This window comes from Symphalangus syndactylus, chromosome 5 (genome assembly GCF_028878055.3).
Source record: "Symphalangus syndactylus isolate Jambi chromosome 5, NHGRI_mSymSyn1-v2.1_pri, whole genome shotgun sequence".
Taxonomy (NCBI): domain Eukaryota; kingdom Metazoa; phylum Chordata; class Mammalia; order Primates; family Hylobatidae; genus Symphalangus; species Symphalangus syndactylus.
Window position 1 is genome coordinate 68,037,080 of NC_072427.2, and position 12,535 is coordinate 68,049,614.

Sequence of the window (12,535 nt, forward strand, 5' to 3'; positions counted from 1 at the left end):
ATGGATTTTAGTTTAAAAATACTGCGTCAATATTGGCTTATCAATTATAATGAATGTACCACACTTATTCTAGATGTTAACAATCAGAGAAAAAGAGAGAGGAGAAGAGGGACTATATGGGAACTCTGTGCTTCCTGTGTAATTTTTCTCTAAACCTAAAACTGCTCTAAAAATGAAGTCAATTTGAAAAAAGATATGAGCGCATAATCAAAGATGATCAAAAATATAATGAAACACAACATGAGTGAGAATAACAAGAAAATCTCAAGTACATCGGATCTCCGAGTTACTACATACAGACCATAAAACAGCCACAGGGAATCACAAAAATTAGAAAACAACAAAGCATGATCAAAAATGACCAAATATATTTGAAAAAACTCAAATTTCAGGTTTGAAAAAAATGAAATTTCAGGTATGAAGAAATGAAATTTCAGGTATAAAAAAATATAGTGGCTGAAGTGTAAAAGTAAATTGGTAGAGAAAACTGCAAAGAAGACAGACTTGAAGAGAGACTCAGATGAGTCTAAAAAAATTATCCATATGCCATACAAAGTCATAGGTAGAGAAAATACAAAAAGGAAATGAACAGATATGTACTATATAGTAATATATTCACTAATAAAGTTTAACATGAACTTAATTGGAGTTTCAAAGTTAAAGTACCACTATTTAACAGAGCAAACTTCTCAACAGCAGCAATGGAAGCCAGAAGACATGGGATAAAATAATCAGAAGTGAGGGGAAATAATTCACAGTTAATAAACTTTTTTGTTCAGCAGTAAAAATATAATAATTTCAAATTTACAGGCATCTAATGACATAGTCTCAAAACACATGGAGTAAAAATTAATAGAAGTGCAAGGGGAAATTATAAACCTACCATCGTAGTGGGAAATGTCAACAAATCTCTCTCACTTACTGATATGTCAAGAAAATAAAAATAGTATTAAATATATTATTTAAACACAATTAATAAGCTTGATTTGCCAGTCATCTATTAAGAATCCTACACCCATTCACATTCTTCTCAAGCCACATTGGACAATTACAAAACCTGAATGTACAACAGGTCAAAAAGCAAACCTCAATGAATTTTGGAGAAATGATATCATAATAACGAAATTATCCTGTCATAAGTTAATTAAGAATTCAATTAACAAAAAAGGTAAATTTTGCCTATGCATGTGGAAATTTATTTATCTATTTATTTATTTTTTTATTTTATTTTTTTTTTTGAGATGGAGTCTCGCTCTGTCGCCCAGGCTGGAGTGCAGTGGTGCAATCTCGGCTCACTGCAAGCTCCACCTCCCGGGTTCACGCCATTCTCCTGCCTCATCCTCCTGAGTAGCTGGGACTACAGGCACCCGCCACCACGCCAGGCTAATTTTTTGTATTTTTAGTAGAGACGGGGTTTCACCATGTTAGCCAGGATGGTCTCGATCTCCTGACCTTGTGATCTGTCCACCTCAGCCTCCCAAAGTGCTGCGATTACAGGCATGAGCCACCGTGCCTGGCCACATGTGGAAATTTAAAAACTCACTTCCAAGTAATTCTAAGACAAAGAACTCACAATGGAAAAATTTTTAATATCTAATATTGCAAAATAATAAAAATATCATTTGTCAAAACTCAGGGAATGCAGCTCCTTTGAAGGAAATTATACCACCAATTTTTTTTTAAATCAAAAAGTCTGTCAACATAAAACAATATAGTAGGATAAGTATAATAAAATAGCAAACAAATCCAGAATCTCAACAAGCCCCAAAACAGACTATATTTAAGAGATGAGTAAAATTCAGGTGACCTTGAACGACATGAATTTGAACTGTGCAGGTCCACTTATACACAGATTTTCCTTTACCTCTGCCCCCCTTGAGACAGCAAGACCAACCCTCCCTCTTCCTCCTCCTCCTGAATCTACTCAACATGAAGGTGATGAGGATGAAGACCTTTATGATGATCCATTTCCAGTTAATAGATAGTAAACATATTTTCTCTTCCTTATGATTTTCTTAACATTTTCTTTTCTCTAGCTTATTTTATTGTAAAAATACACTACGTAATTCACACAACACAGAAAATATATGTTAATTGACTGTCTGCGTTATTAGTAACGCTTCCAGTCAACAGTAGGCTATCAGTACTTAAGTTTTGAGGGAGTCAGAAGTTATAAACAAATTTTCAACTGTGAGGGAGGGTAGCACCCCTGACCATTCCCCAAACACTGTTCAAGGGTAAACTGTACATAAAACTCTGGAAAGATTGAGCTGGACAGAGCTAGAGAAAAGAACACAGCCATAGCAAAACATATAAAGAATGAAAAAGGGATACAAAGCTATGAATACAGCAGAAATTTAAAAGATAGCAAAAGAATATGATCAAATTTATGCCAATAAATTCGAAGATTTCAATATATGGCTAGAAAAATGCACAACAAATTAACTCAAAATGGAAAATTTGAATGAATTTATAACCATTAAAAAATTGAATCACTAGTCAAAATCTTCCCCCAATGTAAATATCATGTCCAGACAGTTTTGCAGACAGGTTTTACCAAACATTTATGAACAGATCCTTCTAATTTTATACAAAGAAAAAGGAATATTCTATAGCTCATTTTATGGGACTAGTGTAGCCTCAATACTATTGCTTGATAGGAACAGTGAAAGAAAGAAAGAAAAGAAAAGAGAAAAAGAAAAGGAAAGAAAAAAGAAAAGAAAGGAGGGAGGGAGGGAAGAAAGGAGGGAAGGAAGGAGGAAAGGAGGGAAGGAGGGAAGGGAGAAGGAGGGAGGGAGGGAAGGAGGGAAGAAAGGAGAGAAAGAAGGAGGGAAGGAGGAAGGGAGGGAGGGAGGGAAGGAGGGAAAGAAGGAGAGAAGGAGGGAGGGAGGGAAGGAGGGAAGGAAGGAGGGAAGGAAAGAGGAAAGGAAGGAGGGAAGGAAGGAAGGAAGGAAGGAAGGAAGGAAGGAAGGAAGGAAGGAAGGAAGGAAGGAAAGAAAAATAAATTACAGGCTAATTTCACCAGCAACAGAGATGTAAAATTCTACACAAAATGTTAGCAAACAATCTAGCAATGTAAAAACAAATCACCAAGATATTTTAAATCTGGAATGCAAAGTTACTATGGTAGAAGCTCTATTTAAGATTTATGTTATTTAGGTGAACGGATTAAATAAAAAATAATATAATCTTAATAGATGTGTAAATTACATTTAATTAAAGTCAATAACCATTTGTAGTTTTTAAAAAGTAAACTAGGAAGAGAATGCACTCCTCCATAAAGGGTATCTATAAAAGGATGTACAGTAAACATTATGTTCAATAGTGAAATATTAGAACCATTCCCTTTAAAATCAGAAATAAGACAGTGATGCCCATTATTACCACTTCTATTTTACCTTGTACTAGAAAATCCTACGAACACAATAAAGCAAGAAAAAAAGAAATAAAATATCATGTTCAAGTTTGAACTTACAGCATTACCTGAAGTGAACAAATATTTTTAACCTTACTAGTAAGTACACATGAATTGCTAGGACTTAACTATTTGCCTGTATAGAATTTAGCTTTATCTAAACCAGAAAAGGAAGTAAAATGGCAAATAAACATAAAAAAACTCAACCTCATAACTAATTCAGCAAAATGAAAATCACAGCGGAGATAATATATCAAGTGTACTCAATCATCAAAAGTGTGAAAGTGAGAAAAACACCCATCATAAGGATGGGGAGCCAGGAGAACACTCATACACTAGTGGAGGGAAAACAACTGGCATTGTCTGGTAGAGGGGAACATACTGCATGTGTTACTCCTATGTAGCTATCCCGAAAAATCTCCCGAACATGTGCACCAGGTGACATACAACAGCTTTCACAGCAGCACTGCTTTTAGTAGCAAATTTTATTTTAAAACACCAAAACCAGGAAGAGCCGAAATGTCCATCCACAGCTAAATGGATAAACATGTGCATAAATGTAACAATATATATGAGAGAAAATGAATGAGTTGCAGTTATACATCAGCAAGGATGAACAATGAAAACCATGCACAAAATAGGCTAAATAAATATTCCTCATATATTTCTTATGTTTTAGAAATACAGACACATGGTAAAACTACTAAGCAAGGAAAATGTTAAAATAAATTAATGATAGTGGTTTCCTCTGTTATATAGGGAGGGAGCACATCAACTTCTTACTGGCAATACTCTATTTCTTAAGCTGTACCTTAATATCAACAGAATATGCTACCTCAGGTGGTACTGAATTTCCAGCTACAGAAGTTTGCTTTGTTTAAAGAAATAATGTCACTCAGGTGAGATATTTAGAGATAGAGAACACATATATCACATAGGGAACTGGAGGTGATTATCCCTACAAGTATCTTGTAACTCTAAAATTTCATAATTCCATATCCACCATAGTAAACAACACAGTGTGTTACACAGAAAAACAATGATTACAACAAACACTGACTGAATGCTAACGTTGAAAAACACCGTTGGTTGCTAACCAACGTTCTTTCTTATTCTTCCCTGCTAGAAGAATCCAATTTTGTTCGGCCATCTATCATTCTCCCATGTAATTCAGGGTGGTGTATCCTAGCTTGAGCGACATCTTTTACTTAATCTAAACTAATCCTGTACTCCACTGGTGTAGAGTTTTAACATCTGGCCCTGTTCTGGCCAAAGAGACATGAAATAAGGTGAGGGCTGTCTAGGAAAGGTTTCCTTGCCCCTAAACAGGAGACCCAGAAACAGATACTCTTTCTTGATGTTGTCGTGCACAGATGTGGTTTCTAGAATGCTACCGCCATGATGCCGTCAGGAGAAAGACTGGTTTCAAAACTAAGCCAACTGATCCATGATGACAACACTGAGGCAAGGAATGAAAGCTGGAGTCTTACTTCTTGACTCGTTGGTAAGTAATATGTCATTTTATTGTATATATTTTCATGTTGCTCATATTTTCCCACTGAAGCCATAGTAACTGACACACTTACCACGTACATATGGTTTCCTCATTTAATCTTTACAGCAATTCCAGGAGCTAATTACCATGATGATGTCCATTTGATAGTCAATAAAAATAAAACTTAGAGAATGAAAATAAGTTGCTCAAAGTCACACATACACCAAGTGGCAAATTCTGGGGTGTCTGATCCCAAACCCATGCTAATAACCTACGCATTGTCCTTTCTATGATGCACATTATTACCTGGCATTCAGCAAGCATTCCCACCCCTCAGGGTCCCTCTGTATCACAGAGCTGGTTTCTCAAATTCCCCTGTAGCTGAAGTTCTAAATTCAATTCAACTTCTCCCAATGAGATAAACTCATGTGGAACTTAAAAGCCAAAAGGGAAGTAAAGGGCATCTACTTGTGGCTGCGAGGGCAGCAAAGGAAATCCTAGTAGACATAAGTATGCAATGAAGCCCACGTTCCAGTATTTTGTCCCAAACTTCCAGAGCATTTCAGAAGCATTTTGATTAATTATCTCTTGCTCTGTTTTCGCTTTTCACTTCACAATATTTTGGGTACTCCAACAAATACAAAAGCTAAAGCAGGTAAACCCATCAAAATGGTTTATATGCCTGCAGATTAAAAAACAACTATATAAAACACCAGACAGGCATTTACAAAACTTTTTGTATTAACAATTATGATGTTGGTACTAGTGTGCTTTATCTAAGCATGACTACTAAAGCAGTATTTAACATTTTTTAAGTGGTCATATGTACTTAGTGAAATGTGAAAACAGCAACTAATTAACACAGTAAAAAAGCCAATACAACAGAAGATGACAGTCACTCTTTAGATTTTTGGTATTTTCATACTGGCAATAAAGCATATTGGTCTTCTATTTAGATATTTTTATATATTATATAAGGATATGCATAATGATAGGAATGAATTACTGCTTGGCAAAAAAATGGCGACAGCAAAAGGGTCCACAAAAATTCACCTCTCCCTACAGGTCTCAGTTTAGGGTCCACTCCTTTTTTCTCCTTCCACTCCTTCCTATTTTCCTGATTGCTGAATTATAGAATTTACCATGGAAATGACAAAGAGTGAAACACTAGATAGATGAGGTAAGAAGTGGTAGAAATTGATAAGAGCTAAACAAAGTGCCAGTTTACGGAGTTTTTGAGACGGAGTCTCGCTCTGTCACCCAGGCTGGAGTGCAGTGGCGCAATCTCGGCTCACTGCAAGCTCCGCCTCCCGGGTTCACGCCATTCTCCTGCCTCAGCCTCTCCGAGTAGCTGGGACTACAGGCGCCCGCCACCACGCCCGGCTAATTTTTTGTATTTTTAGTAGAGACGGGATTTCACCGTGGTCTCGATCTCCTGACCTCGTGATCCGCCCGCCTCGGCCTCCCAAAGTGCTGGGATTACAAGCGTGAGCCACTGCGCCCGGCCCAGTTTACGGAGTTAATTGACAACTTAGCAATTGAAAATTTTGTGCTCTGTTGCTCATAACAGAATTTTTCTTTATGAACAATTTTGATTGTAGAGCATGTGGTTACATATCTGACTTAAAAGATATCGTTTGGAGTATTTCAAAATAGATCTTGAAACGAACCTCAATTGGCTCTTCACCACCTTTCACTTGACTTTCCCCTATTTCTCCATTCTCATAGTTGCTGCTCTTCTCAACCCATAGCTCAGACTTTTCCACTGTCAATCGAAGCTGGTCTAGATCTGCCTTGATTTGCTTGTAGTTATCTACGTCTTGATTAGACACCAGTAATTGCACCTAAAACAGAAGAATTTCAGTCTCTTAGTTGAAGTTCACTATTTCTAGAATATTTATGAATATTTTAGATGTATATTGACCATGAAAACCTACCTAGAAGTAAGTGTGAACCCTTAACTAGTATTTTCACATATTATAATTTTTTAAGTGAGCCCTAGCAAAACTTTTCAAAGTGAGTTAAGAGTAAAAGATACCCTAACTTTAATTTCACTGCTGAAGTTACTTTTTCTGAGACTCTGTTTGAAAAGAGGCAGAAACAAAAACAAGTGGGAGAAAATATCAATAGATACAATCTAAACCTCATCATACAAGTTTTTATTTTCTTATAATTTACATGTATTATGTGACATAAACATATATGTATTTGATGTATAACTATCCTTTTATTTTATATTCTTTTAACGTATTCCTGTAAAACTGCCTAAATGATCAATACCCTATTATGTTAAATAGTGAAATATATGTAAGTACTTATGTATTACTAATTAATAATCTTAAGATTGATGTTTTATTCAAAGACCACAAATAAAAAGATTAGATCCATAACAGTTCCTTTTTTTTGGATGTATGCAGTTTTCAATCATAAAATAATTATTTCAGGGCTATTGGTGCTCCTACCCAAATTCATCAGTAAAATTTAAGGATAAAATAATAGCAGTGATAACAAAATTCCTAACATATTATTATCTCCCAGTGCCTTCCTAAATCTTGGTGCCTTTCATTTGTTTTAAAGACATTAACTAAAAAATCACTTGTGGGGAATACCTTCTAAATAGATCACGTCCTGGCATAGACAAGGCCTTATCTCTGTTTAAAAATAGAAAGTGTCTCCAGGAAAAGCCACACAGTGTCATTACCTCTGCAGCCATGAAGTCAGGTTGGATGTTATTAACGCTTTCAGAGCTTTTGCTGTGGACGCATTGAGGGCTCTTCAATCTTACCTGCTTAAATGCCTGTAAAACCTCCGCCCTCTGGCTGAAGTGCTTAAACAACAGCTGCAGGGCTCCAGACAGCAAAGGCGGGTAGTCGTGCATGATCAGATGAATGAGGACCCGTAAAAACGTCCTGCCTCCTTCATCGTCAAGTTGAACTGGGTTTTTTTCCTTTCTATAAAACCAAAAATATTTCTAAAGTGACTGCTATTTATATAACATCTACACTTCAGTATTAGAATTGTATACATATTCTCAGAGGTATATCATTTGTTTTTCCAAATTAGGAAGTGAACAGGCAAACATTTTCTTTGTTTTCCTCATGTAACTGATGATCATAAAGAAAAGCGTGTGTCTGTCCATGAAAGCAGGGGTGATCAAACATCCTGGTTTATCCAAGACTCAGGGGTTCCTAGGCAAACTGGGATGAGTTGGTCACCTTGGCATAGATAAAAGATGGGCATCTGCGTCAATCCAAAAGCATTTATGGGAGGAGCTGTGCTAGGCTGGATGTACACCAATGACTGATTTCCCCTGGGGCCCTGCAGACCCCCTACATGACAGATGGGGAGGAGTGGGGGAGGCCAGCACACATGTGCGTGAACCATCACCAGAGCAGCCACAGGTGTGGTGTACGAGGACTCTGGGTGAGGTTCCACTGGAACAAAAGGTCCGTCTATTTCAAGGTGAAACCATATACTGGTTCATTCTCCTTGGGAATAATGAAATTCTTCAATAGGAAAATACAACAACAAAAACTGGTACTATAATATAAAAACTAAACTAAATGTTCACTAGAGATACAAATCCTTTCTTGGTGCCCCTAATTCTTAATTCTTGTTCGTCTTTCCAATGACAACAACAAAAACTGCAATAAGATGCTTAGTGTAGTCGTCCCCACTACCCTCCCCAACTCTATCTGTGGTTATACTTTCTGTGGTTTCAGTTGCCCATGGTCAACCACGGTCCTAAAATATGAAATGGAAAACTTCAGAAATAAATAATTCACGAGTTCTAAATTTTGTGCCATCCTGCCTGTCCTGTTTGGGACATGAATCATCCCTTTGCCAGCATCTCCACGCTGTATGTGTTCCCCCCTCATTAGTCGCTTAGCAGCCATCTCAGTCATCAGGTGACTGTTGTAGGGTCACAGTGCTTGTTCAGGTAACCCTTATTTTACTTAAAAATGGCCCCAAAGTGCAAGAGTGGTGATGCTGGCATATTGTTATAATTGTTTTATTATTAGTTATGTTGTTAATCTCTTAGTATGCCTAATTTATATATTAAATTTTATCATACGCATGTATATATAGGAAAAAACACAGTGTATACAGGGTTTGGTACTAGCTGTGGTTTCAGGCATCCACTGGGGGTCTTAGAATGTATCCCTAGCAGATAAGGAAAGACTACTGTACAGACTGTTTTTAGGTTGTCATGTCAAGTCTGTAATAAAAATGAGCACCAGAAGCTTAATAATTTGTAGTTTAAACATTTTAATTTTTCTTTTTGATCGCCATTAACTTCATTTCTGAAGAAGAAAGAAACAATATTAAAACAATAAATGGCAGGATTCCTGATGGCAAAGGAGGCTAGTCATGTCAAAGGTTCTTGTTTTATTTAATCATGGGTATTTCCAATTGGCAGAAAATAGCTTTATTTCTCACACATAAAGTTAATGATAACATTAAAGAAGTTACTTTCTTGCCTCAAATATCTAAGATTCAGGGAAGCAATGTTTTACAAGACTCAGTGATATTTATACCGGGGGAGTTAAAGGGCATTCTTGGGCTGTCATTATTTGAGGAAAGAAAAGCAAAGAATTCAGAGGAAAGTTCAATACACTGATCTCATCTCTCTTGTCCTTTTTTTTACCTGACCTAAAGAAAAGCTATGCTTTCTCCTCTAGAGTAAATTAGAAGCTTCATTTCTGGCAGAAATTATGTTAGCAACAATAGAGGGTCTGAAAATAAATAGATATAGAGTGAACAATATCAAAGTATCAATAGAATTCTAAGTAAAATCTTATTCACAAGTAAGATAAAGATACATAAATGTTACTATACCTTCCCGCAAACATAGTTTCTGCCTGAGCTGCAATTTCATCTATATCAGGAACAATAGCTGCAAAGATAAATGGTAAAATCTCTTCTTTATCGTATTTTAATTAGGAGCCATAATAGTCATATTAATATCAACTGATGTGAAAATATTTTTGTCTTAATTTCTTTTTTCTACCAAAAGTCAATTAACACTAATAATCTGATTTTAAAATGGGCAAAAGATCTGAATAGACATTTCTCAAAAGAAAACATACAAATGGCAAACAGGTTAACGAAAAGGTGCTCAGCATCACTGATCACAAGAGAAATGCAAATCAAAACTACAATGAGATACTATCTCACCCCAGTTAAAATGGCTTTTACCCAAAAGAGAGGCAGTGACAAATGCTGGTGAGAATTTGGAGACAAGGGAACCCTCGTACACTGTTGGTGGGAATGTAAGTTAATACAACTGTTATGGAGAACAGTTTGGAGGTTTCTCAAAAAAAAACTAAAAATTGAGCTACCATATGATCCAGTAATTCCGCTGCTGGGTGTATATACAAAAGAAAGGAAATTTGTATGTCAAAGAGATATCTGCCTTCCCATGTTTACTGCAGCGCTATTTACAATAGCTAAGATTTGGAATCAACCTAAGTGTCTATCAACAGACAAATGGATAAAGAAGTGTGGTACACAGACACAATGGTGTACTATTCAGCCATTAAAAAAAAGAATGAGATCCTGTCATCTGCAACAACATGGATGGAACTGGAGGTCATTATGTTAAATGAAATTAGCCAGGCACAGAAAGACAAACTCCTCATGTTCTTACTCATTTGTGGGAGCTAAAAATTAAAACAATTGAACTCATGGAGATAGAGAGCAGAATAATACTTACAAGAGGCTGGAAAAGGTAGTGGGGTGGGCAGAGTGGGGATGGTTAATGGTTACAAAAATATAGTACAACAGAATGAATAAGATCTAGTATACAGAGTGACTATAGTCAATAAGAATTTGTTGTACATTTTTTAATAACTAAAAGACTATAATTGGATTATTTGTAACACAAAAGATAAATGCTTGAGGTGATGGATACCTCATTTATCCTGATATGATTATTAACACATTGTATACCTGTATCAAAATACTCCATATACCCCACAAATATATACATCAACTATGTACCCACAAAAATGAAAAATTAAAAAAATTTAAGTCAATTAACAGTTTGAAAAAAATCACAATATAGTTCCACTAAGACATCAATGTAATTTTTTAATGTAAACTGTTTTAAACTAATGTATTGCTGTAATCAAAAATATGTCTAAAAGATCAGAAAGCACCAGTTACAAAGGTGCCTCTTATCTAGAGAAGTGTGTGTGTATGTATAGATCATATATACATATGTATGCACATACTTACATATAATTTAAATGAGTGATAACATGGGAGGATAATTCTTTAAAGAATTAAAATATACATACAATGAGCCTTGTTATTATATGATTATTTCCAAACACCATGGTCTTTTTACCTAAGCTGACTATTACTAAAATGCCATCCCTTTTTCTTGTGGGAAAGGGCATTTTTTTTTTCTATGTGAACCAATCATGATTCCTTACTGTCCCACATCACTAACATTTTGAAGACAACTTTACTAAGATAACATGCGGTTTTTTGTGTGTTTGTTTGTTATTGAAACAGGGTCTCGTTCTGTTGCCCAGGCTGGGGTGCAGTGGCACAACTTCAACTCACTGCAGCCTCGACCTTCCAGGCTCAAGCAATCCTCCTGCCTCAGCCTCCTGAGTAGCTAGGACCAAAGGCATGCACCTGTACTATTGGCTAATTTTTTTGTATTTTTTTGTAGAGACGGGGTTTCGCCATGTTGCCCAGTCTGGTCTCAAACTCCTGGGTTCAACCAATCTGCCCCCCCTCGGCCTCCCAAAGTGTTGGGATTACAGGCATGAGCCACCATACCTGGCCAAGGTAACATGTTTAAATGATAAAATACACCACTTATTTCTCATCTCCAAAGCATAAAAAGAAACACAGTAAGATATAAAAATGGAAAAATAATTCTCCCCAGAAAAGTATCCCTTACTGGTACAAAAAAAGGAAAGAGATCAGGTAGAGAGAAAAGGTTTTCTGGGGTGCCCCTAGACTTTCCCTCTGGTACTTTACTGATACTTAAAGCTCATGTTTCCAGAAGCCAGGCCTCTGGGAGTCAATAATTTTTATGCTACTGTCAATGCAACCGCCAGCAAGACTTTCTGGTTCTGCCATATCATTCCTGGAAATAGCCCTTTGGGGTTCTACACTTCTGAGAAGCAGAAAAACAACACCATTGCAAATGTGCCAGAAGAGTAGTCTTGCTTAGGCAAGCTCAAGTCCTTCTGCAGAGTCATGCTGCCTTTCGACGGGACTAATGATTCAGACAGCAGGACAGTTGGTCTAGTACCCGTTTTAACTACACGCTTGTAATCACTGAGTCATTCCTAACTGATTGATGGACGAAGAAGAGGGAAGAGTTTCTAATGTCACAGTGGTGGCAGTTAGAAGGAAGTTTCACATCTGTGTACAAATCCTATTCTCAGGACAAGAATTCCATTAGCAGGCTAAATCTTCAATAAGACATACTTTTCAGCCCATAATGACTTGGCCTGACCTGTCCAAAAAACAAATGGTAATTTAATATTTCTTAGTTTTTCTAAAGTTATTTCGATAGTCACAAAATTTTTACAATCATAGTTGTGCTCTTTTGTTATGTTCCAACGCTCAGAGATAAATTAGCTTCATTTTTACACTTT

The 12,535-nt window shown here is 36.4% G+C and overlaps 1 protein-coding gene across 3 annotated transcripts in view; it reads right to left on the reverse strand.

The window, feature by feature from the left end:
• ITPR2 (inositol 1,4,5-trisphosphate receptor type 2) overlaps nucleotides 1-12,535 on the reverse strand; it is a 506,561-nt gene that overhangs the window by 283,111 nt on the left and 210,915 nt on the right. For all 3 annotated transcript variants that reach the window (XM_055280315.2, XM_055280317.2, XM_055280318.2), the window contains exons 24-26: nucleotides 9,750-9,807; nucleotides 7,696-7,861; nucleotides 6,581-6,754 (exon numbers count right to left, since the gene is read on the reverse strand). In XM_055280315.2, coding sequence (XP_055136290.2) covers nucleotides 6,581-6,754; nucleotides 7,696-7,861; nucleotides 9,750-9,807 — 398 coding nt within the window. The remainder of the gene's footprint in view (nucleotides 1-6,580; nucleotides 6,755-7,695; nucleotides 7,862-9,749; nucleotides 9,808-12,535) is intronic.